Raw genomic sequence first — 27,689 nt, 5'->3', positions numbered from 1 at the left:
AAAGGACTAAGAAAATGATTTAAAAGGGAAACAAACTCAATTTCTCTTAAAAGGGGAAAGAAAAACAAAAACAAAGGCAATGATTGCTGAAGAATGAATCCGGCGACTTGACTTCCTCGTTTGTGTGCAGGTGGCAGCAAGTAATTAGCAAGATAAGAAGCAAGCAAGCCTGTTCTGCCCCTCGTGACGAGAATGTGAAGCATGTTGGCGTTGAGCGCATCGTTGAAGGTCACAATATGCCACGCTACTAACCTAGTTTTGTGGCAAAGAAGAAAAAGAAAAAAAGACGTAAGTAACTTGCATTTAGCACATAAAATAAGTAATTGAATTAGTAAACTTTTATTGCAATAATGTAGATTTGTGAATCTTACAGTTATAAGAGTATGATAGTGCGTATAAAAACAAAAAAATAAGTGAAATGCACAAAATATAAGTTAAAAATTTCATAGCGTCAGTGCATGCGTAATTCGAGTCACATAAAAATATAGTACTAAAAATGGAATATAAAAAAAAATAAAAGTGAATTGAAATACGTAAAATAACATATAATATATATGTGGTAAAAATGAACTTAATTACTATAGCAAGGGAATCACACAAATCCATAAAATAATGCAAGTACGTTCAGAAGGTAGGCGTGTCCATAATGGTACGGGATGCAAGGAAGAAAAATAACATAAAGTTTTCGCTCTTAAAAGGAATAAAAGGTATAAACTTAATAAAAGGAATAAGGTGCTTGAATGTTTGGATAAAAGGCGAGATGGGAATAGAAAAAGAAAAGAAAAAAAAAGGAAATATGGAAGGAAAATTGACCCTTGCACTTACGAATACAGAAGTGGGAGTAGGAGTCGCTCCCCATTGTTCGAGATTTAATTGATGTCAGTAGGTTATAACAAAATTTGAAGTCCAAATAATTAAAAAAAATCTCTAAAGGGAAGAATAAATAAAACACAATTCATAGACGACTAAGCTAAGCTAACCAACAGAGATAGCAGATGTTGGAGGGAAATCGCGCTGGGAGAAGAGTTTCTCAAACTGCGCTCTGGAAAAAAGAAAGTCACAAGATTATTTAGATCTGTGACGTCCGAAGAAGCCTAAAAATAGGCATACTAGCTTAAGGCGGCCAGCACTCGCCATTTGCTGCAAGCTTAGATTGAGAAACGATAGGCCCAACACCAAAACTAATACTACCTAAAACGCGGCCTAACGTCGGAAATGTAGAGATATCGGCTGAAGGAAAAAGGTAAAATATAGCGATTATCAGTTGAACTTGAGAGATGTACAGAGATGCGTGAACTCACAGAAATCGAAGTAACAAGCGTCAAAGTTGAAGTTATAAAAATCTACTAAGTAGCAGTGTCCAAGCTTTATTCTGGGTGTAAAAACGTAGTAATCCACAAAGCAAATGAACGGGTTCGGAATAACGTGAAGTAAGAATGAATGCGTAGGTAAACACAGTACGGATGAAATTTTCAAACAAGATATATATATATATATATATATATATATATATATATATATATATTTTATCATAACTTCCACCGAAAATATAGGTTATATTAATAAATGTATAACTAACGAGTACTACATAACTAGTATATAACGTATAGAAAAAAATTCCAATATCCGATATATGTAGAACATAGTTCATAAGCACAGGCATGTGTGCAAATTTTCCTAGTAAATATCGTACACATTGAGAAACATAACGTTAAGTAATTCTTTATAATTCTTTCTTCACAGGTGCTAAAATTATCGCCGAGACGGAACTACATGGCCTTAATTCCTTTACATGTCACAACTTACAATGCATGTTGCATGAATATCTAACAATATGTTCGAAGCGCAAATAAATTGCTACTTAATGCATGTGTCTGTACACAATGCTAACTTGTAATCTCACTAACTGCACGAAGAAGTTAAATCGTATAGTCAAATAAATTAATTCGCGAGAAATACTCTTAACAAAAGTAGTCATGAACTAAGTAACATAATATCTTACTAATTGGACAAAAGTCCCACGGATTATTCTTGCTCTACTTCGAGTAGCAATACTAATAATGTTACTTCTTAACTCACAATGTCTTTCTTCTGCAATTAACAACAAAGGCCATCGTCGAAAAGTTTCAAAAACTGGAGTGCGCAGAAAACGAAGAAAGAAGCACATCTGAGCGGTACCATGTGCGCACTGGAATTTAAGGTAAATGCTTCATAGCTTGAATTAAAATCCTCTTCTATAACTCCATAAATAACTAAGAGAAGACTTAAAAAGTAGTGCATGTACATTAAATCAAAATACTATAATATATATGTATATGTATAGATCTAATGGTATAATAAATAAACAAACACACTGAACACACACAATCATTGAACACAAAGGCGAAACAAAAAAAAAGGATTCCTTAGTTCAGAAGTACGGCACGTAATCGTTAAGGTATGAGACAGGATTGGAAGTAGATACTGCAGGTCGTTGGCTATCAGAAGTTACAGGCGGCGGTAAGGGTAGACTATTACTGCGTTGGTCTTTAATCTTACGTTTAAAGACAGAACGTCGTTTATATAGTTTAAAAAGTATAAATAAAATTAACAGCAGTAGAAGAATTTCGATAGCATGTACCAAAATCCACAGCACATCCTGGTCTAAGGCAAAGGACTCTGCATTAGCCTTGCGAATGCACAAGGCACACAAGAAAAAATCATGCCGGTATAGTAGATAGCCAATCGCTAAAGTTAAAATAATGTTCCAGCATATTAAAAATATTGGCACAAAGTTTTGTCTATAATAGATAGGCGTATAAGGCTTAATGGGCGTAACAGTATATGACGACAAATTTAAATGAGGTACAGTATATCTCCAGTCAAGATTAATTAGTTTGGAATTATTAAAAATCTCGTGTGACTTAAATTTTTGATTTAAATGAACAAAATTATTGGCTGTCAAAAAGGCAGGAAATAAATGTACTACTGTAGGCGATGAAATCTGATTGTGAAAACAAGGGAATATCGGTTTAGCGAATAAATGCTCAGAAACTTTTAGTGTAATATCACACGGTAATGAAATAAGTAATGACCCAAATTTACTTTTGCTAGAGACGTCCAAAAGTGAGGTATTTGTGGCAGACACTAATTGTAACGTAGGGGGAGGGTGGGTCAAAACAAAAGTATGGGGCTGCAATTCCAAAAGTTGGCTATGCACATTATCGTGGCAAACATATGAACAAGACGACACAATATCGTGGACTGTAGAACCAAAAAAACCTTTATATAAGCATCTAGCCAATTGAGACGAAACGGTAATGTGAGACGGGATTTTACACAAGTTCGAGACTTGTAAGTTACAGGAGAGCAAATCAGAGCCAACAATAGGAAATGCAAACAGCTGGGATTGAAAAATAACATAACTCGGAGATATACTGATCGAACAAGTCTGATTATGATAGCCAAAAGGAATGGCCTTAACAGAATACAATTTAAATAAAGCGTCCTTCTCTCTCAATGGTACTTTTACATGTGCAAAAATATATGAATCAAAAATATCGCATGACAGCAATTTTAGTGTGTAATAAACATCAACGTTAGATATCGGAATAGCCAATAACATATTCTTACGGTTTACCGATTCTTCTAAAATACGTAATTGATCCTCCAATACTTTGTAAGGGATAAGAACCGGGTCTAGCTTACCCACTCTACAACTCTGCAGGGACGTCTGATATTTTTGAATTTCCACTAATTTTAAAATATGCATCGAAAGTTGGTAAATTTCTCCGAGTAACGAGAAAATTTCTAATTGACTTCTATCAGCCAGATTTTGTACGGAATTTGCTAAAACTTTCGTCTGATCCAATAATGTTTTTGAAAAGGTCTCCATTTTCTGAAAGTTTTTTCCAATCTGAGATTGAAACTCGGTCAGGGTTACAGATGCATTGTGAATAAAGATAGAATTATGAAGTAATTGTTCACGAAGTTGAACAACGAGTGACTGAATTTTATCTTGTTTTTGTTGATATGCGGATAAATGACTATGGGTAGCTAGTCCGCAGCACCAGCTGAATAGGGTTCCAATTCCATTAAAAATGGAACGGGTATTTCGAGAGTGAACGTTGGTTCTATAAGGTTCGTTAACCGTTAAAAGATTATTGGCTAAGTGCGTATGTAACGCATCCAAACTGGAAGCTAAACTGCATGTCTGAACAGAATAAGAGTTACTGCCATTACAATGTAAAGAGTTAAACAACGAAGAAGCCTGAATAGGTCTAGGAAACTGAAAACTCACATTGAACAGCAGAGGAACCGCATGCTGATACAAAATGTGTCCATGGAGTTCGTTAAAATAAAATCCACTAGATATAGATACATCTAGGGAAGATGATACAACTGAAATTAATAGGAGGACCTGCAGCGTCTGGAACAAATTAAAATAAAAAATAACATAGACCAAATGCACTAACATAAGTCACGTATAACGTACCATAGTATGTACAACAATTAAGTGATGTATATAATTATCATATATCTGTATTCGAATATATATAATATTACTATTAGAAAAAACACTGTATTAATACCATAAGTACATTAAAAACATATGTACAACCATCTTAAGATAATGAGCGATTTAAACTTTACTAAATTCGCCTTGTACTGGTAACACATATCTCTATATCTCACTTATACTAGTAAATTGCTTTATATGGCAATTCTGTAACACTTTCACTCAGATAAAATAGGCAAAAAGGTAAATATATCATGTCAAAGTAAATATTACCATTTCGAAGTAACATTGAAACTTCGTCAAAAATGAATACCTAGCCAAGTAAAATTATCGTCCATTCTTGAAAAAAAAGTCTAAATCGGTAAGATTCAAAATAGGTTAAAAAAATTCGACTATATCGATAAGGTTGCATGCATGCGTAAATGTCATAAAATAGTACTTAAAAATTGTCACATTCAGGATTCCTCAGGAAGGTAGCTAGTCTTCCTTACAGAAAATGAAATTCATAGTTAAATATAGGTCAAATCAGTAGGTTTAAAAAAAATGCACGTGCTAAATAATTATTACTTAAATATATAGATATAAGATGGAATATATCTCTCAGGAGAGAAAAAAAAAGGTCAAAATCGTAATAATCCTTTCTTTCTTTGCAGGTAAGAATGGAGAAAGAAAAACAAATCCAACATCGAGCGCACAACGTCGCAAGCAAAGTAGCCACACTGAGGCTTTACGTAACTATAGCTAAAATATTTCGAAATATGGTTTCTTAGAGAAAGAAAAAAACAAATTTCTCTCAGGAATCATAGAAATCCAAAATACTAACATAGAATAAGAGATTTTTTTTTTTTTTGGTTCTAACCACACCTTACACTACTTAGGGAAGTATAAGGGAACGTACTCATCGTAAATTTGCTTGTTTTCCTTATCAAAAAGACAAAAGATAATTTTTTCGAAGTCGGACAAATTTGTCTCAAGCATATTACGGACAGTTGATAATGCTATCTTTGCTGCTTGCAGTTTGTCAAAACCGAACGCTCCAGTGCCTAAACAGCAGAAGGCGAGCGTTCGACAATTGTTGTCAATAGCCCGTTTCATGCAGTTTGAGTAGCATTGCCTCAAAATGCGTTTGTTATTGTCTCTGGGAGCGCAAGTAAATAATACATTCGCTGCAGGGAGATTGAAACCAGGCGACATTTTTACTTGTCCTGGTCGAAGTGAACCAAGCTTTTTACACACCTCGAGGAGTTGTTCTCCGGCGGCTCTATGGACTGCTCCATCAACACCAGATCCAGGCGTTAGGGTTTCATTGGCAGCATTAACCACCGCATCGCATTTAAGTTTGGCTATATCTCCATAAAAAATACTAACTTTCTTGTTAATGTCTTCGTTGATATTATAAAGTGGTTTTCTAGTAGGCTTTGGGAATTGCAAAGACGAAACCGTAGGTAATTCCTCAGCGTCAGTAACGTATATATACTGGATCGGCTCCTTTAAAGTCGACACAAGAGTAAGATGTTCAATGTCTTCTACTTGATTGCTATCGTGACGATCTTCCTGACGAATACAAGCAACATCATCAGACAGGTCGGTGTCTTCGGGTGGAGGGTCGTCTGGATAGTATGGTTTCAATCTGGTCACGGCAATCGATTCAATTTTCTCCCTTCCTTTTGCTGTTTTATACTTCACAAAGTAAGCGTTAGCATGGTCTTCTCTAACCACAAGACCTGGGCCGAAATAGTGACCTGAAAAAGCTTTGGCATGACCTCGTTTCCTAGTAGGATCATAGATCCAAACACGCTGTCCAATGTTATATTTGACAGCTACATGGCGATGATTGTATGACTTAGCTGTCGTACAGAAACGATCATACAGTTTGTCCTGGGCTCTTTCCCTGATTTCTTGCAGTGTTGCCAGACGGTCTTCGTTGGAAACGTACAGACATGGTCCATTAATCATGGCTTGATGTTCGAGATAAGGGTCAAAGCCATGGAGCAAGGAAAAAGGCGAGAATGACGTAGATAAATTTACTGTAACATTATGGGAAAAGGTAACCGCAGGAACATGATCAACCCAACTTCCATGGTCTAAAGGGTTAATTTTACGCTTTAACAAAGCCTCTAGATGTTTAATCTGGACCTCTACGAGACCAGAAGTTTCATGCTGATAGGGATTAACGAACTTGATTTCAACTCCAAGGATGTTACATAATTCTTGGAAAAGCATTCCCGTAAAAGCCGTAGATCGATCAACCAAAATTTCTTTACAGAGACCAAATCTTAGAAAAACGTGATTGTACAAAAAGCTTGCGAGCGTGGCTGCAGTTTGATCGGGAACTGTAGCCGTTACCACATATCTAGTATTATAATCGACAGCAACCACTAAATACTTGTGCCGAAGGGCGTTTGCATCGCTGTAGGGACCCGCGCAATCCAGGGCTATTCTATAGAAAGGTGGGACAGAAGGCATAGTTTGAAGAACTCCGGGCGGTTTCCCAGGCGTCTTCTTGAAGCGCTGGCATACCTGACATCGGCGGCAACGGTCAGCTACAAATTTCTTCATGAAAGGGAAGTAAACAGATCGTAGCAGTAATTGGTACGTTTTCCCATAACCAGCGTGAGATGCACCCAACGTGCTTTCGTGTGCGGATCGGAAAACTTTATCCCTTAAAGTCGATGGAATGACTGGCAATAGCTGAATTCCTGACGGATGGCGGTGTTTCCGAAATAAAATGCCATCTTTAATTTCAAAACACAGAGCCTGGCGTTCTAGGTTGTAGTCTTGATCCTTACTTCCCTCTAAAAAGGAGATAATATCCTTGAAGTAGGAGTCCTTGCGTTGCTCATCTCTCAGCGTGTCATCGAGTTGGATCGTGAAAACTCTCGGGTCCTCCAGGTTCTTCTCTTCATCTTCTAAGTCTCTTTGACAGTCTACATTTCTTGACAAGGTGTCACATAAAGAGTTCATTTTTCCGGGCACATGCGAGATAGTGAATTGGTACTGCTCCAACTCAGCCATGATACGTGCGAACTTTGCCACATTCTTAGTTTGACGAAGAAAGGTCAACGAAAGGCAGTCAGTCTTCAAATAAAAATGTCTTCCTAAAAGAAAATACTTGAAGCGACGCAGCGTAAAGATGATTGCTGCTAATTCCAGATGGTAAGGGTGGTACTGACGCTCCTGAGGACTCAACGCTCGACTGCAAAAGGCAATGGGCACCAAGGGCGCATCTTCTTTATCAGTTTCCGGTTGTAGGATCGCTCCGCTCAACGCGTGCAAACTGGCGTCACAGTACACATGTACATCCTTGTTGGGGTGGTATCTCATCAATGTTGGGGCGGAGATGATAGCTTCTTTCATCTTCTCAAATGCCTTTTGTTGCGCAGCAGTCCATTTATAGGGAACCTCTTTCTTAAGTAATCTTAACAGGGGTTCCGCGATGGTCGAAAAGTCCTTCACATAAGATCGAACGAAGGAACACAATCCTAAAAAACTCTTGAGCTGCTTCTGCGTCTTAGGTCGTTTGTAATTTCTAATAGAGTCAGTAATCCGGTCGGAGATTGATATCCCCTGCTGGGAAACTACGTGTCCCAAAAGCTCTAATGAAAAATGCGCCAGTTTAGTTTTTTCTGGGGAGAGTTTCAAACCACGCTCTCGGAGTCTTTGAAATAACTTCCTTGTTGTAGCAAGAACCTGCTCAAATGAGTCTGCCCCCCAGACTACATCATCTAAATAATAATAAACTGAATCTTCTTCCAGACCTTCAAGTGTAAGTTTCATTACGTCATTAAGAGCACTCGGACTCGTCACTAAACCCATAGGGAGGACCTTGAAACAGTATTGCCTTTCACCCGGGACTGAAAAGGCTGTAATAAGTTGACTCCTTTCTGTCAATTTAATCTGATAAAAACCTGATGTGAGATCTGAAAGACAGATGAATCTATGGCCACTGGAACGTTCTAAAATGTCCTGCATAGAAGGTACAGGATAGCTGGAAGGTATCACGTGACTGTTAACAGCTCTCAGATCCACAATCAGCCTATAAGAACCACTTTTCTTGCGTACTAAAGTGATCGGAGAGTTCCACGGCGAGTGACACGGTTTAATAGCATCTTGTTTCAAAAGTAACTTGATCTGGTCGCTGACGGCATCGCGAAGATGGTAGGGGATCGTATAAGGCTTTACTGAAACAGGATTAGGATCCTTGAGTTGGATATCGTGCTCGTACCCACGAGCCTGCGAAAAGTCATCGGGAGACCAACTAAAAACATCCTTAAATTCAGCGATAAGGTCATACAATTGCCGTTTCTGATCATTACTCAGTTCTGGGTTTACATTAACACGGGTTACGTCAAAGCCAGGTATGTCATGAGATTGAGAGTCAGTCTCTTCGGTTACATTTGTACACAAATGTTCACTATTTTTGTCTACAGCAAGTCCCACAACCTTATTTTTCCACAACAAAAATGTCTTGTCTGTAGGGTTAGTTACCCAAATAAACGAGTTAACGTTGTCCACAAAAGATTCTTGAAAAAGAAGGCTGACCACCCCAGGTACAAACTTAAGGGGCTGTAACCACTCCCTAGATCCCACTAAATCATAACATTTCCGGAGTGGAACTCGGACCTTCGAACGAGGCGGTAGCCACGTGGACGACACAACTTTAAACACTGGTTTAATCATGGTTGCAAATTCAGCAGACACGTTGCAAATATGTGAAGACTGAGGCAAGGTGGCAGAAGGAATTTTACCAAACCTAGAAATGACTAATGAACGATCTTTCTGATTCAGATCAGCCTCGTGAGCTAGCAAAAAATCTTGTCCCAATAAAGGGGGGTGCGGGTAGCTAGGGATAATCCTAAAAGGATGACAGAAATATTTCGACCCCACCTGGAATCGAACCAAGACTATCTTACTAACTGGTAAAGTCTTACCCGTAACTCCCTTTAGAACACTAGACGTTGGAAAAATTTTAGCCTTACTAGGTACCATCTGTGCCGAAATACAAGATATCTGCGAGCCACTATCTAGAAGGATAGGGCTATCCTTACCATTCAATCTAATCACAATATGTGGAAGAGCTCGTTCAAGAAGGAGGGGGACTTTTATACGCTTAGGAGTTGATGGCCCACCATCATCAACCCTGTAAACTAGTTTAAATTACTCAGGCAGTGGGCTGCAATATGATTTTCCTTCCCACATTTAAAACAAATGATGGGCTTCTTATTCCTACCCTGACTATTGTTATTTTGACTGGCATAACGTGTTTGTTGTTCAGACTGCTGCTGACTAGGCTGTTGCGAAGAAAAATTACGTCTTCCTCTGTTGTTATTATTATTACGGCGAGGATTATTTCTCGTACCTGCATTCTTTTGCGTATGTTGACCCTGCAACGACAACTGAGTTAGTTGCTTCTGAATATTCGCTAACTGGTCTTTAAACTCGTCCGCTGACAGCTTCGGAGCGGAAGCTTCAGAGGTTAAAGTCCGCGTAGAGCGATCAATCTGCTGACTAGGAGGAACAACATTCCCACGACCTTCATAATTTTCTGGCGGATTCAGCTGAACTGGCGCTTGCGAGAGAAAAGGATTCTGTTTAACGAGCTTTTCGATCGCTTTCCTTTCCAATAAAACTCTTGCCTTTTCCTCATCTAATAAATCTTGCACCAATTCTTCGACCGTGGTGTAAGTCTTTTTGATTGCAATGCGCATATATTCTGGGATCAACCCATCAATAATGAGCTGAATCTGCTTCTGTACTGGAGCCTCTTTATCGTTACGAAGAATCAGGTTCCTCTTTGCGTAAACATATGACAATACAGACTCGTTGGATGCCTGTTCCCGGGAGCGCATCTCATGTTCAGTTAATTGAGGCAACAAGGCGTTTTTGAAGGCATCCTTGAATTTATTTTTAAATTGGTCGTAAGTCATGGCTGGGAAATCTGGTTGTTTTGAGATGGTATCAAACCAATACGCGGCTGGACCCTTCAATAAAGAACCAAGTATCCACTTTTTCTTAAGATCCGGCCAATTGTTAACTTGGGCCAAAACCTCGAACTGATCAACATAATGGACCGCATCATCCCCCATTCGTCCATAAAACGGTTCAGGTCGTAAGATGTGACTAAGCATACTTAGGTTGTCTTGTTGACCACCAACTGCCATGTCGGATGACAAAGAGGAAGAAGTACTAGAAGGTGCCTCAATATCAGAGATGGAATGTGAAAACCGCAAATTACGCCGAATGCGATCAAAACACTGCCTAGTATAATGAACGCGCCCAGGGGAGGAAGTAACAATAGGCTCAAAATATTCTGTTAAATCTAAATCGTTATAAGCATCATCACTAACATCACACTCTTGAGCAAATTGACGTAACATAAAAAACGTAAATACACACACTTGCAAAATCACAAATAATATCACTTAAAATTAAAGACAAGTCAGATTCTAACACCAGACATCGTTACTAAATCAAGGGTGGAAGGGTGGGGGAAATTCCAAATTAGTGCTAAACAAATAGGTGGGAGGCAAAATTTCTAAAAATAACGAGAGAACTCACAGAGACCAAACCGTAGGCGCTTCCACCATGAAACGTGACTGGAATTCTGACTTTTCCAGTAACGGAATGAATGTCGGGAAGGTACATTAAGAGTAAACCAATGAGATCTAATGAGATTAATATTCGTTCCAACTAAAATGCATTTTCTAACTTTACACTAGTCATATAGCAGAAGGCCAAGTTTTATACTGATATGCATCTAATGATAAGTTTTGAAATGAAACTCAAACTCTTTTTAGAAAATAGCATGGCAAACTTATAGGAATGGTAGAGCAAAGGTGATGAATTTCTAGGGGCGAGCTTATACAGCCTGGTGTTCGAATACTGCTTGGCAAAAAAGGTACTTTACCTTAATCTGATGAAAACAATCCATGATTGCGTATCTAGCCAACGCGAGAGAATTACGGAGAAGCTCCTTTGTCCACAATCCAACCACTTCTTCCCCGAGGCTTCCCTGTCCGATGGTTTTGTTTCAGTTCCGCTTTTCCGGGTCCCTCCTTCCTGTCATGTGGTCTTCCAAATATGGTCAAGGCGTCTCTCTAGACGCCACCCACGTCAACCTCATCATTTCGACGTCACTCCGAAGTTCGTTGTCCAGGCCGACCTCATCAGAGGCGATGTCCTCCAAGCCCAGACTCATCAGGATCGAACCCGGCAAAAACTTGAAGACAAAGCGGAAGGCAGGAATCTCTTACTCTAGGTGTAAATACAGAAAACACAAACCTCAGGAGAACGTTTTCCTCAATGCTGACTGCGGAAGCTAGACACGGAAAACAAGATTCAGCGTCTCATTTGTTTGTCAATCGGCTGCATAAGCGGAAGAGGAAGAGGTAAGGGACTTCTAGGACATTTGCCTTTCATGCTGGGTTTAATAACACAGAAAAGAATAGTAATACAAAATGCTCTTTGAGCCTTTAGACTACATAAATCAAAAAATAAAAAAAATAGTAATGTTTTCTTCCGTAGTGAATCCTCCGGGAATCGAACCAAGAGACCGGATCCTCAACACTTTCATATACCTGAAGAAGTACTGAAATCATATGCATTAAGTACTACAAAATAACGTATGAGTAAATATGCGAAAAAGTAGAACGGTACAAAGGTTGTTTAAAATCGGTAGTTTTTAATATAAAATACTAGAAGTTTTCATATTGCGATACACACCTGCCTGGATTAACGGCTGTTTACCTGTTTAAGCAGTCGGTCGCACTCGAACTTCTCAAAATATTTTTACACAATTAAACAAAGTTTCACGAAGAGAAGTTAAAGAACCTCCTCGTCTTTCCCCTTCTGAAATTTTCATTGTTTTCTTTACCTGTTTAGATTCCTTCAGTATATGCATTGACTTTTTATACTGCTTTTTAGTTAATAGTGTTTCATGGAGATCGGGTTTGATGCCATTGAGCTTTCTCTTGTGATTAAACTGAAGATAGTAGTTTTAAAATAAGAACAGTACGGGGTGATGCAAAAGTTTGGATACACACTATAAAAGTTGAACAGTCTTAGCTATCATCATGTCGTTTGGTATAGGGTGTATAGTTGAGGCAAGTCTTATAGAAGCTATGGCGACAGCGGAGGCCATTTTGGAATCCGCCATCTTGGATTTGGGTTACGTTTTTCAAACTAGAAAGGGACCATTCCGCATATCATTTTACACTTCCTTTTCCTGGGAATATATTCGTGCAATCCGGTTTTTGCTATATATTATTTTGTGTAGGAGTTACGATCTGTTAAATTTTAAAATGCAAGGAGAGGATCATTTTGCTTTATTGTTACAAGTGATATACAATGGCACTTACACGGGAGGAATCCATTGAAATTGTATTAACGAGTGATGGACAAAGTACCACATTGATTGCTGCTAACTTCAATATCCGTCATCTTGAGAGAAATGACATTTCACATATGACAATTTCTGAGTGATCAGTTTCCAGGTCACAGGATAGGTAAGAAGGGTCCTATGAAATGGCCACCACGGTCCCCTTGTCTTAAATCTTTTTGCTTTTATTTGTAGGGTCATTTGAAATCAATTGTGTATGAGTTAAAATCAACAATATAGGCCATCTCTGCCGGCGTATTGAGGACACGTGTTCCTCTGTTATCTTACAGACGCTGCGACGTGTGCACCTGGACTGGCAAAAAAGACTCCGATTGTGTATCCAGCGCAATGAAGGTCATATTGAGCATATGCTGTAATACCGACTCTGCCAAGTGTCCCAAAATTTAGCGGGTTATAACTCCTACAGAAATAAACATATCGTAAAATGGATTGCGCAGAATGGATTGGATTATTTAGAAAACGGCAAGCAGCAGTGTAAAGTGATATTTGATATGACCCTATTACGATTTGGAAAACATAATAAAAACCAAGATGGCGGATTTCAGTAGATTCGACGCTGTCTTCTAACTCCTATAAGTTGCAACCTCACCTATAGACACCCCATACCAAACGACATTATGATTTCTGACGTCATTCGACTTTTATAGGTGCGTATCAAGACTTTTGCCTTGCCTTGTACAACTTGAATGTAAATTAGTTATAATATTTGAGAAAGCATTTATTATTCATCCGATTTATCCGGTTTTACTTCCACTAGATTATGGTCATGAAGCGAAGTCAAAAGAGAAACGATCCCTCTCCCTGAAAACCCCTTAAGCAATCTGAATGTATGTTGTTTTAGATAAAATGAGCCATTAGCTGGAAGTTGTCTGTGGTTGATGTCATCGAAGTTTCTCGTGCTTAAAGGTAATAGTATTAAGGGTATGACTATCCTCAAGAGCCCTCATTGCTGTGTGTATTTGTCTTTTAATATTCTAAAAATATGTATTTATTTTTCTTTATTTTCTGTATTGATATGAGATTTCATTTCCGTTTGGCGAGGGTAAAATGAAAACTGCATGAAGAACTTTATCCAGCTTCATTCGTCCGGAAACTATCTTGTGCAATAACTCTAGATAATAGCTTTTTCATATGGTGGTTCATTGATAAAATCAAGGTCTCTCCTTCTTGAAAATATTAATTTGGATCATGCAGCTTTCTTCAAAACCAGACAAATCTGTATATACAGTAATTTAGTAATAGTTTTTAGAAAGGATTCTATTAATCTTCTTACGGAGATAGGATTTTCTTGTGGGACTAATTGTCACAATGATACTTAAAGAGAGCATTGTCCACGTCCTTGAAGCTCCCTGCAGTTGTTCGTACTGAATTCACATCACCTCACTTTCAATCGTCCATGGTTCACTGTATTTCATTTGACGCTTCATATATATCATCCAACTCGCTCGTGATCAGATTTATTAATTTCAGCATCTGATTTCTCCGAGTAAAAAAAGCTGACACTGTTGTATAATATTTAAGTATACTATTCTTAAATTAAATTTAAAGATAATGTGTTTTTCGTCACAACAAAAATGGAAGTGAAGCTCTCTTATACAATCATTACTTATATTACTTTCCTTTAATCAGTTCTTGACTCTTCATTCATTCACGCTCACAGTGTCTTAGGTAAGTGTGTCTTCAAAGAATCGAATTCTCTCGTAGTGAAGATATAATTTAATAGTGTGTCTTCAGTGATAATCTTTTAAGTTGTATGTAATTTAGTTATATTTTTTCAAGAATTAATTAAACTTAATGTGGACTTTTCATTGAAATAATCTCAGGATGAAAAGTGAATGGCTAAACATACTAGTTCCTACAAACAATGCTTCTTTGTATAATATTTGCGTCTATGTATTTTACGAGTTCTTAGTGCAACAGTGCTGAAGTTTCATGTGCCTTCGTGTCACCCAGATCTTCCTTGTTTTAAGCGATTCATGGTATGTCTTTTCACGAGAATCAATAATCATCTATTTTATAATGTTTAAGATGAATTACGTGAGTGTGATTTATTGGATTATATTTTGATTTGTGTCTGTCAATGGGTTATGCATACGATTTCCCTTAAATCCAACACTGCATTTTGTAGGGATACCAGGATTACAGTAATTCAGATTACAGTCTCTACTCCATATTAGATCCAGATCACTGGTCAATCAAGTAAATTAAGACCTTAATATGAGAGTGAACATGATTAGCGATTCCATTTCGTAGCTCTGAGTGGAGCTATGAAATACCAGTAAAAAAAATATGAATAATTATTCACAAATCAGATAACATATTTTGGAGATTTGGAGATTCTGTTAGGACCACTATATCTTGGTCTAAAACAGTCAGTATATATGTATGATCTCTTACGTTCAGCCAAACAGCCCTTCCTGAGTAATAAATGAAAGTTCTAATGCATAAACGTTTAATCCAAGTAAAGAATTTTCCTTTGATGGAACTTGGTTTTGGTACTCTAATTATGGCATCAGATATTTTTGGGGGCATTTCGTTTTCAAGCTTTAGAGGAACTGTAATACTGCAATATTAAGTTTCATGTGGTTCAGCTTTTCCTTCTAACAATGCATTCCAAGAACATGTATCTTGAAATTTAAATATGTGGTAATATAGTGTTCAGAAAAACATCAGTAATACTTGTATCTTGTAATTCCGAGTTTAAATATTCATAATAAATTCTGCAGTACAGTTCAAAGAAAAATGAAAAGCAGCAAAAAGTTATAAAATTTTTGAGCTAATAATAATTGATACATGATAAACAACAATCTATGTACGCAGCACTATCCTTTGGTTCACATTAACACTATTGCTAGCACGTCAAAGATACGTAAATCTCTAAACTTCTGCTCATGTTTTCATGAATAACTTCCATATAAATTTAGTATTTTTTCTTTGTATATAGTTCAACAGTTAGTTACGATCGAACGACATAAATATTTTTCTGCTCATGTAGACTAATTCGAATATAGTAACTTTATTAAAATTTTATATTGTTTCCTGGCGATTAAAAAGTTCTGAAATCTTTCCTGAGTTTTATTTAAACCTCAAAATCTGAGTTTTTGTATACTTCTACTCCACACGCCCTTACATTCAGCTCATCAGAATTCTGAATGATTTTTGTTTTGAATCGTGTCAGCTAGAGTCCAAGAAAATGTACGATTTAATAGGCTAAGAGCATTGTTCATCCGTGAAACGTTTTCGAAGTTATAAAGAACACAATAACGAAATTTATGTCTTATCCAGAGGAATTTTGTATTCTTTACAATTCCTGAGAGTTTTAGAGAACGCAGTACTTTTCTACTTTTGTGGTTTATTGTTTATAAAAAGATTGGTCAGTAACATGAAGAGGGACTGTTGTGTAGGGAAGGAGATTACAGACAAATTAAAGTTGTACAATATTTTCCTTATTACTCCCCTATCCTTACTGTGAATGTGTTCAATTTTGTGTGTACTTCATGTAACAAAATTTCGTATTGCTTTCATAATTCGCTTTCATTAGCTTTTAAACAATTGACATTTAACCAAACGTTCAAACCACAATTTGATAGGTTTAAATATTTCGTATTAATTCTGGATTCATTACTAGTAATAATTCCATCTTTCTTTTTTTCCTTTAACCTGATGTTTTGGTTTATTATAGTGGGGAAGAATAATGTGTAGTTTACATTGTTGTTCAGAGGGGGTATTGGAAAACCCTTTTAGAAGGAGTTTGATTTCTGTAATATTTTAATGAAGGCATCTAAAAGATGGTGCACATTGAATATAAGTCTTATTTCGAAATCCTTAAAAATATGCGCAAAACTTCCGATATACACTGCTTGTGATGAAAACTGCTGTATAATGAAATATACCAAAATAACCAAATTTGTTAATTTCTCTTGTGCATATAGAATCAAGCGTTTCTAAATTTATTTCTTGTAATTTTCCTTATAAATATAATTCTTGAACTAGAGCGCGAATTTCGCTTCGAAGTTGATTAATTTACGGCATATCCAAAACTGTTTGATTCCTGCACATTACTTTGTTTTAAATTAGGTTCACCATTTTTTTTTTATTTCTATATATGTAGTATTCCCAAAAATTAAATTTAGCTGAAAATGATTTTCTTTGCCAAAAATATCTGAAATGTATTCTGGAAATTTATAGTAATTTTTTAATCCAACTGAAGCTGTTTGAGATAATTACTCGTAAAAATAACAATAGAAAGAGTAATAACTTTTATTTCGCTGTTCAAATGTATACGCTTTTGCGAATGGAAGTTGGAATTTATAGTTTCTGGGTCGCTGACATCAAAACTATCTCTCAGTGTCTGTCCGTTCTGTGACTTATAATTGAGGTTCTACTTCAGATTCATAAAATATTTCTTTTAATTTTCTGTCTTTTGGATATTTTTCTAAATCTTAGATCCTATTCTTTGACGGCCAGGTATGGACGTGTGACAGAGTGAATAAATTAGTTGTCTAGTGTCTTCCTTTATAGTATGAGATTATAAAAGTAGGAAAAGACACCAACAATTAAAAAATATAGTCAAGAATAAGCATGACACATATAGCGAATATATGTAGTTATTGTTCCATTATAAGAAAAGTCCCTTTCAAATACGTTTGGGAATTCAAATTCTTATGCTTCTTACAATAATGGCTTCTCATGGTACATAAACATATACTGAATTATCAATAGTGTGTTAGAAATTATGTACAATATTACAGTGATTTTCCACTAATATAAAAAACGATTTTCTTTTTCAATTGCATAAATATATTTCTAATCGTATTTTACAAATAATACTTCCATATATCTCAACCAAGGATACCAATTCCTCGGAGACCTTGCCCAGCATAACCCCATGGTCCATATCCAACAAGCAAGATTCCGGACCCGCCCACTCTTAAACCAGCAACACCAAGACCACCTAATCCAAGACCAGCCAATCCAGTGACACCTAGACCAGCTCCGCCAACTCCAATGCCACCGATTCCAACACCGCTAAGTCCAGTAGCACCAAGACCATATCCGCCAATAGCTCCAACTACAGGAACAGTACGAAGTGAAATTCTGTTATTATTCTGGCTGCTTACTCCGGTTCCAAGAAGTACTCCTACAAATATATTAGACAACAATTTACATAAAGGCATAACACTATTAACAAACATAAGTGGTCCCAACAGTTTGGAGAAAATAAGTTATATAATTAATATTCATTAGTATAGAGGAAATATGGTTTATTCGATATGTTCCCTTAAACGCTAGTGTACATAGAGGAAATATTGAGGATTCAAATCAGTGGCTGCGCAATGGGGACAAGGAGGGTGCCCCAATGTATTTTCTCTCCCCATCTTCACCTCCCCTACAATTTTTCTATGTACAACGGATGAATAATAATAATAATAATAATACGTACAACCAATAATAATGATATTCAAAGCAAAACAAATATGGTTGCCTAGCCTCCCGCGAATTTTTCTTGCCTCCCTTCATGCCCTCCTACTATTACGAGCCAAGCGCCGTCAGTGATTCCAAATGTAACAGAAAACTTTTTCGGTAATTCATATCGCCCTGATTTTTTCTAATGTCTTTTCAAGAAGACAATTGAAACTAAATAATGACTCTCTCTTAAATCACACGAAACATGTTTCTACTTATTCAGAGATCATTATTTTGCATTAAGTAACATCTGAATAAAATATGTAAAGCTGTTTCTAGTGTTTCCCAGTAGTTGTTGTGTGCACTAGAAGTTGTAATTAGTTCACAGCTCCTCCAGGTAGCTCATAGTTAATACATTCGACACTTATTTTGGGAGAATAAATACAGTAACAAGAAAACAACCTTTTCATTCTACAAGGAAATTTGTTTAAGACATTAGCGTCATTACAGATTTTGCTTGGGGAAGCAAGCTACCCTACCTCGTCTAACACGGTATGTGAGTCTCATGATTTCTTTAATTATTATATTAGAACACAATTGGCGAAACTGTCAGTATTTCTTAAACGCAGAAGGTAGCAATTGACCTCCTGTCTTACCCAAATGACGTCTCCATTTGAGAACTTTCAGTAATGTTTGCTATAACTACAAACTAGTTTTATTTCCAGTAAACAAAAGGTTCACATTCGCATTCTTTATGAAGTTACTCGGTATGAATGCTCTGTACAAAGGAGAAAAATAAGTATTAAAATAATGAGAGGTTAATACTAACTTTCTCGATATTTAGATATCAGCAAATAGTAACATTTCAATTTTTATTTCTTATGTACTTTATTATTTACTTGTTCGGTAAATTCAGTAATGACCCATGTTTGCCGTATGGCGCCAGACGAAATAAGTTAAACAACCATTTTCAACTTACTTCCCCACTGAGGCTACTGTTCCTCAAGTATGTTTAAGTCATAAATTTCCTGTTTGTGTGTGTGTATGTTAACGTGTCTACTCCCAGTTTCATGTGTCTATAAGTTTCATGACACGAATGCAATTCTCACAAAGAAATCATATATTTTTCGCTTTTGTTCCTGTCTCCGACAAAACATTCTCACCTGCCACCAATTGGTAATTATTGTCATCACTATATTTCTTTCCCTAACTCTACTCAGTAGCATTGTGTCAAATTGCAGAAAATCTACTATTTCCTATTATTATTACCTACAGTTCATTAAATGAACTTAAGTCTTACACTTTTTTTCATATTAAATCTTACCTATCTTAATATTGAGTTAAACAGTGCTCTAAATATAGATAGCATAGCTAATAGAACTCCTGGTTGTGTAATAAGGAATATAATAGGTAGAATTTTAATAGTATGTACACTTCAATGTAATTGTAAATTTCATTTTGAAACTTTATCGTAACTACTGTAGTAAGTTACTAATATAATATAAATTATAAATGCTATATTCCTAAATTAATCTAAGACAATGCAAATGTCATTCCGCCATCTTTCATTTGGTTCAAGGTGCACATGATGGCTCTAGTAATTCAATAATTCCATTATATTTTAAAGCATATTTAAGAAACTTTTTAGATATTACGTGACTAAGAATTATAATTTATAAAACATTATTCATACATACCGTAGCAAGTACTAACAAGCATCAGGACGAAAAAAATAAGTGTGGAAGTCATCTGCAATATACAAAACGGCTTATGTGGATTTGCTATTCATTACTATTTCTCAAAATAAATTTAATTGCCTTAAAGACACATCAAATGATATTATAAGCAAAATTATTCTTAAACTGAAAACATATTTGACGAAAGAAAAGATATTTAATAAGTGAGCTTGGTTCACAGTGTGAAAGTACAGTAGACTTACAACGTATTGGTTGCAATAGGTTAATTAGATCACTCATGTAACATGTTTCCGGATGTTGAGTCTCTATCAAGAAGCAATTTTCCCTAATCGATATACTTTACTGTATTTGTTCTTTGGCGTTAAAGACTTAAACCGGAAATCGTTAACTTGTACATCTTCGGGATTAAACTGATGGTTAAAGATGAAACCAACTGAATCGATGGGAAGCTGAATCGATGTTCAAAATAAGTAAACTAGTTACCTCGTTCCGCTTTTCTATTAGGAAGTCAACCTTGAAACCGGAAGTAAGAATAAATTCTCAAAATTCCGGTTTTTGGTAAACTGTTGTAGGTTGTGATAGTATGTTCTTTTAATATCCAATTCGATTGCGCGAAAACACTTGCCGCTGTATATTACCGTTTCACCTATGACTATTATTCTGAAACCAGTACTTTTAATTTAAAATATTTTCTGTTTTAATAAATGGTAAAAGGAGAAGGTAGAGTCTATTTTCGGGAAAGCGAATCAATTACAAACAACTGCATCTCAATATCTCTTAGCCTTTTTGTTTTCTAAGGAAATCATTATTGAAACTTCAAGTAATAATACATTTCGCCTACTTCCTGTTTCGTTAAAGCGTTATAGAACCTACTCTTGAGAAACAAAATCCATTGCAAACGTTGCCTATTGAAGTCTTACCATTCTCGCTTATCTGAAATAAGTACAGAAATCGAAATACTAGTAAATTTAAACCAACTCTAATTTTGATAGAGTGATGGATTGTGTTTATATGTTCTCTTGGGATTTTTTTTCGTTTGTAAAATTTCACTTCTGGCTAACTGAAAGCATTTTTGTACTAAGGTGTTAAGATTTGAAACACAAAATGGTTAATTTGAACTACTTCCGGTTTGAGTACCATGCTGATGAAGAGGATAAAATAAGTAGAGGGATCAATTGGGACCTCAGCATCGAAGCTATTGATGAAGAAGATATAGCCTATTCTTGGAAAAATGAATAGTTTGCAAGTTACTGCCTCTCGATATCTAACCGTTCTTCCTCTATGGAAGTCAGTATTACAACCGAAAGTAGTAGTAAATTTCAATCATTTCCGAACTTGGTTTAGTGTTGAAGGTAGTAACTGTATGCCTCTTGAAAAACATTGAATTACAGAAAGTTACTTGAAGCTATCTACTATCTCTTTGTCGTATGACGATAAGTGTTGAAATTGCTTCCAGTTTGAATATATGAAATTATTTTAGTGTTTCAATGAATCGATTACAGAAAGCATAATCTCAACATCTCTTTCCTTTTTGTTCTTTCTTTCTCTGTGGAAATAGGTATTGAAACCAGAAGTAATCTAAAATTTGAATCACTTTAGGTTTTGGTAAATTGTTCTGATAGCAATGGTTCATTGTCTCTAGACGATGAATCGTTTCTAGCTATCTGATATCGTTTTCGTTCTATGGCGATAAACGTTGAAACCGAAATTCACTGATTTGAATCTACTTTTAACTTGAATGAGAGTTAATTGGCGAGATAGAACATATTCTTGGGACGCTGAACTAATTGCAGGAAACCATATCTCAAAACTTCTTACCATTTTTGCTCTGATATCTGTCGAGAGACGACGCATGGACAAAGACGTTCCATAAGGCTTTCGGCATTAATGCGTAGCATAGTTGGAAGTCTAATAAAAGGTTATCTGTTATCAGGCTTACAGTGATTTGTACGTATCATATTTCAGAATGCCATTTCGATGATTTGTGTTCTATAAAGTAGTAGAATGATAATGAAGAGACTTAGCCGCAATCACAATCGATTTAGTAACGTTAGAATTATCTTGTAAGAATTTCGGACATTTTCTAAAAACAAAAGCTCATGTAAAAACCTAAAAATCTCAACAAACAAAAATTATGTGTCACAATAATTTAGTCAAATTTTAAAAATGAGTGATGAATTTTTCAATAAATAATCAGGCAATAATATGCATGCATTGTGTTATAGATTGTTCTTTCCTGAGAAAAACACTCGTAACATGTAGTTGCTCTTTATCGGGCAACACTCTTCCAGGATTGAATTTAAATAAAAATTACGCAAACCAAAATCTTTCTATTGGTTCAATATTATGTGAGTAATATTAAACATATTAAATCATATGCCAAACATTAAAATACAAATGATTAAACCAAAGGGGAAGTCGTTTACTCAAGGAATATTCTCAGCTTACTGACATTATTTGCTTTATTCCTCTTTGAAATTATTTTGTGAAGTTGTACTTCAATCAATTATATATTAATCCATGCACATTTTATTCTATTCAATTCTAATATTCGCTTGTATTTATGGTGAGAGTCATTAGAGAGACAAATGTAATTTTTCATTCATAAATCCAATTATAGATTCATGGTATTTGTAAAACCTAACTTACAATATTTTCACATTGGCAGCAAAGCTAACACTTACAATGAAACTAACATTTATAATTTTATGAAGAAGATAAAGTAACTATTATCTTGAATTTGTAAAACTTCGATAAATCTTATAACAATTATGTGATTATATCTAAATACATTACCATGTCGGAATCGATTACTCAGTTTCTCTTAGAAACTTTGGAGAAGATATGTTGTCCTGAAAAACCGTCAACCATTTTTATACAAACATCTCAGGAAGTGAAGGAACAAATTCAGGAAATTTTCACTTAGAAATGCCATTCAAAATGTAATTAACATGTAAAACGTTCATATAAAATTGTTCTTTCACATTACATTAATTAACAGCAGTAGTTATTAAAAGATCACAATTTTCATTATTCATTTCTGATGCAATGGTACTGAAATATTTCTAATATATATTTGCGACTTTTTTTGAAAAGAAAAACAATAAATCTAATAACTAAACTAGGTAACCCAGATACAAATTATATCCTTCCTAATTGTGTGAAATGGTCAGCTTTCTTTCCGCTTCGAATCAAATAAAATCTTCTGGACAGACTGCACATAATACAGTTTAACAAATTACTTCATACGAATTAATTACTAAAAATGAACACTTACACAGTAAGTACCACTCACCAATATTATGTAAGTACAATTGTACTAAAATGTCTTAAGAACGTAAAACATACAGGTAACATAGAGAATCTCAGATAATAGTAATAGCTGCCCTTTCTTTCTAAGTAGAGTTTTAGACCATAACACATATGCATATGCTATCAATTCAACTCATTATGCAAATTCCAAAATAATCACTGGCAGTGAATTTGAGTGTAGAAAATAGACGATCGAGAGTCTACGAGGCTGCATTGTCAAATAATGCATAAAACAAGGACCAAAAATTACCCATCAAACCATATTACTCTAGCCATATGCATTATACATGTATTTTCTGAGAACCACATTTTCGAGTAACCAGTGGTGATGGGAAGTAACGAAGTCACAATATTACCATTGGCTTTGAAATAATTTAGTCCTCTTTTATTATGTACTAATTTCTAAGATTTATCTTACCACCTGCGCTATCCTAATACATCCTCAAATCCATTTTACCCTGTTCAAAGTACTACTCACTATCACACAACAGGATATACAACACACAATAATAAGAATGTTTAAGTGTTTCGATTTGTAGTCCACATAGAACATGTATTACATCACTTGTGTGTTCTTTCGTTTTGATTGCTAGTTTTGTATGTGGTTTGATCTTAAACGATATGAACACTTTAAGAGTATATATTGTTTCATTCTTTCAGATCATTTTTGCTCTCATCACTCTTGCAACTTCTGCCTATGCAGTTGGCGTTTTAGGAGGTGTAGGAGGAATTGATTCTTATGTAAGTTAATATATGTTTCATTAAGCAAGCATTATAAGTGATTTTGTGATTTCAAATTATTAATATATATGAAAGCAGTCCTTGATTTCGCTTAATATAGTAGTAGCTTACAAATTTAGTAAGTTAGTAATGTAATTTTATAAACGAAGTAATTATTTAAAACATATGGCAAAGAAAAAAATTCACTTGTTCAAAACTGAAACTTCAATTAGAATTAGTTTCGAAGTAACGAAATAGTAAATAATTTTCTTATTTATTTGTCGTTGTCTTTTACGTGCATTTTTACAAATAAAAAGGACTCGGAAACTAGCAAAAGTAACATTAGAAACATATTAGAGGAAGCGAATATTTACTAGAATATCTTACTTAAGTAAAATCAATATTATATAATAATAATTGCTCTAATGCTAACTTTTGATGAAATATTAGATTGTATATTTTATAAAATGGTTTGTGAATTATAGTTACCTATATACAGGATTCAATTCATAAACAATGTCCTTTATGCCAACACTGCAGAATGGATGATAAAATCGAGATAAGGGACGTACGCTTATACGCTCTCCAGTCAACACACTGTGGCTGTGACAAGTTTGGAAATGGAAGTGGCAGGTGTCTCGAGTAACGTGTCTGTTAAAGATCAGAGCTTATACATAAAACTTTAAACTATACGTGACAAAAAAAAACAGAAATCACAGTGCCTTACATGAAGTTTGTGTTGATACAATAATGGACCATAGTACAGTTTCACATTAGACTAATCGTTTCTGTAGCGGACAAGTGAACATAAAAGATGATAGAAGAAAAGGAAGGCTGAAGTCATCAACAGATCAAAGAAGTGTGGAATTTGTGGCAAGTAACTTGAATCAGCGTGAGACATGTGCGTAACATTCTAGCACCACAAAGTGCCCATGTGTGTCAGTATACCGAATTCTGACAAGTGAATTACAGAAAACAAAAAAAAACTCCTGACGGTTCCCCCCACTTCTTTATTGTAGAACAGAAGCAGGAATATCTGAACAATGCAACGTGCTGAAGGAAAGATTTTACATCTAAAGTCAGAACTTTTTGCCGCATTATTGTTATTGGTGAAACGTGGATCAGAGATCTTGAGTTGGAGTTGAAATCATAATAAAAGAAACGGAAAGAACCATCTTCTCCAAAATCAAAAATATTCCACATCTCAATCAAACGTTAAGAAGATCATTATTTTTACTTACGATCACCAAGGAATTATCATAACGAAGAGAGTTTCGTGTGGAAGAAGTGTCACAGCAGCAAATATACAAAACTAGACCACAGTTACTCAGGGCGGGTTCACTGATTTTCCTTGATAAGGCTCATGCGCGCATTTAAAGCAACTTCTCAAATACGGTTGTAAAATGTTACGTGATGAACCCTATGTTCCAGATATGTGTCCACAAGACTAGTGGAAGGCGTTGTACCTTTGAAACAATGTACCTTTGAACACCTGTGCTTTTCTCGAATGCAGAGCTATCTAGGTGCAGTGATAAAAATTAGTTTGAAAGATTAAATGAAAAATGCACTGCAAACGCGTTTGGCTGTTGTTTACTGACTATTGTACCGTGTAATATTCCTTTTAATTTTTTCACCCCAAAACGAAGATTTTTTGTAGTTACCTTTTGAGTTTTGTGCTCTTCGGTTTTCGCAACTTGTGATATTTATTTGTCCAAACTTGGGGTAGAATCATTGGTGAATACAGTAATACTTTTAGTTTTAACATCTGTTCAATATTTAAGCTAGTGGAGAACTTTTTTTCGTAATGGTGACCCTCTTGCACGTATGAACATTATTGCATCTTGTACCTTTGAACGATAAATAATACTGTTTAAAGCTACACAATGTAAGTAGTTAAAACAATTGATATATTTTATATAGGTTAGGTTAGGATATAAAGTTTTTAATTATAATTTTAAGTAGTTTCTATATATTCACTTTTTGTATAACATAATGTTAAGAGTTGCATATGCTTAACTTTATTGTTCACAAGTTTTTTGTTAGAATTTCTCTTCAATTTTTAATTTAATTAATAAAATTTTAATTCTGGGAAACTTTTTGTAGGTAAACCTTTTATTGCAATTTATAACTGTAAATATTTACGACTTCTTTTTATATTATTGCCTCGGAAACATTGTAATTATCTCTTTGTTCAAATGTAGAAGTGGGTCTGTTCAATGGTACACGACCAAAATTTACGTATGAACAAAACGGATATGCTCTTGTTATATTCTATAAAATCTAATGTAATTATGCAACACGTTTAAAAGTCATCCTATCTGATAGCAAAGAGATGGCACTGCAAATATATCACAAAAATTTGGAGAAAAAGTGCTGAATATTAGCAGCAAAATTTCGAAGACTCGAAAAGTTTCACAGGTACAATGACTTCCCCTACTATTTTCCCCAAATTTGTAATAAATATGCGTAGAGCGTAAGGGTCTTTACGGGACAGATCTGGTTGAGTTGAGATGATTTTGAGATTAACGTCCCTTTCAGCAGCGACGCTATATGAGACGTGGACCTATTGATTAACGTGGAATCCGAACCACATAGGCTCTTGCCGAGAATCGAACCCGGGTCTCCCACTCCAAAGGCGTGTGTGCTGACCGCTTAGCTACGGAGAAGCTCCTGAAAGATCTGGGTTCGATTCTGCAGGAAATCATGTGGTTCTTATTCCACATTAATCTGTAGATGTAGTCTCATGTAGTCTCGCTGTTAAAAGGGACGTTAGAAGGAAAATCAACACAACCCAAGTATGCGTAGACGCCTGTTTCCATGTTTGGAAGAGTTCTCTCGAACCGTTACCCGAACCATGCGAAACCTTCTCAAAGACGACGTCCCTGATGATACCACAACATTGAAATTTCGTCGTTACCAAGCAAGGAGATAATATTGGCCTGTAGAGAGATCCAAAGGATAAAAAGGTAAGTCACAAAATTTGTGTATTATTTATGAAATGACCCTCATACGCATCTTTCACTTAGGTAAACATAAATTGTTATAAATTATAATATGAAATATTTATTTACGAAAGAATTGAATTAGTATAAATCAATAGATAAATCAATCTCAATAATTTTCTTTCATTTAGGCCTACCCGCGATATCAATTTGGCTATGCAGTGAGTGACCGCCTCACAGGAGACAACAAACAACAGACTGAAGTTCGTGATGGTCCAGTCGTCAGAGGACAATACAGCCTTATTGAACCTGATGGCAGTCGTAGAATTGTCACATACGGAGCTGATGACATCAATGGATTTAATGCAATTGTCAGAAGAGTTGGAGGAAATCTCCACGCTGGGGTCGGAGGTGTTGGATACCTTGGTTAACAATGTTTTAAGAAAATGTATTCTACAAATATAAATAAAGCACCAGCAAGAATAATTCATGTCCACAATCCTTTGAAGAGAAAGTCCTGAAACAATGTTCTTTAAGTCCTAGAAAATAATATATAAGTGAAGATATAAAAACTGGAAAGAGGGGATAGTGGTTGGAAAAATACAGTTTTCAATAGGAAATGGTAGATTTTTTCGATTGTACTAGCCACTTGTGAAACACACTGATAATGAGTACTATACGAGATTAAAAAAAATCAACCTTTCCATTCAAACAGG

At 35.5% G+C, this 27,689-nt stretch overlaps 1 protein-coding gene across 1 annotated transcript; it reads left to right on the top strand.

Annotated features, from left to right (window-relative positions):
• The first annotated feature begins 1,749 nt into the window (after positions 1–1,749).
• On the top strand, positions 1,750–27,434 carry LOC145684885 (cuticle protein 19-like). Its single transcript, XM_081757238.1, has 3 exons — positions 1,750–2,200; positions 23,972–24,052; positions 27,165–27,434. The coding sequence occupies exons 1-3, from the start codon at positions 2,180–2,182 to the stop codon at positions 27,402–27,404; spliced, it is 342 nt and encodes a 113-aa protein (XP_081613364.1). The 5' UTR covers positions 1,750–2,179; the 3' UTR covers positions 27,405–27,434.
• The last annotated feature ends 255 nt before the right edge of the window (positions 27,435–27,689 follow it).

The sequence above is a fragment of the Thermobia domestica genome, chromosome 5, assembly GCF_964235325.1.
Source record: "Thermobia domestica chromosome 5, izTheDome1.hap1.1, whole genome shotgun sequence".
Lineage (NCBI taxonomy): Eukaryota > Metazoa > Arthropoda > Insecta > Zygentoma > Lepismatidae > Thermobia > Thermobia domestica.
This window is presented reverse-complemented; position numbering and strand designations above follow the sequence as displayed.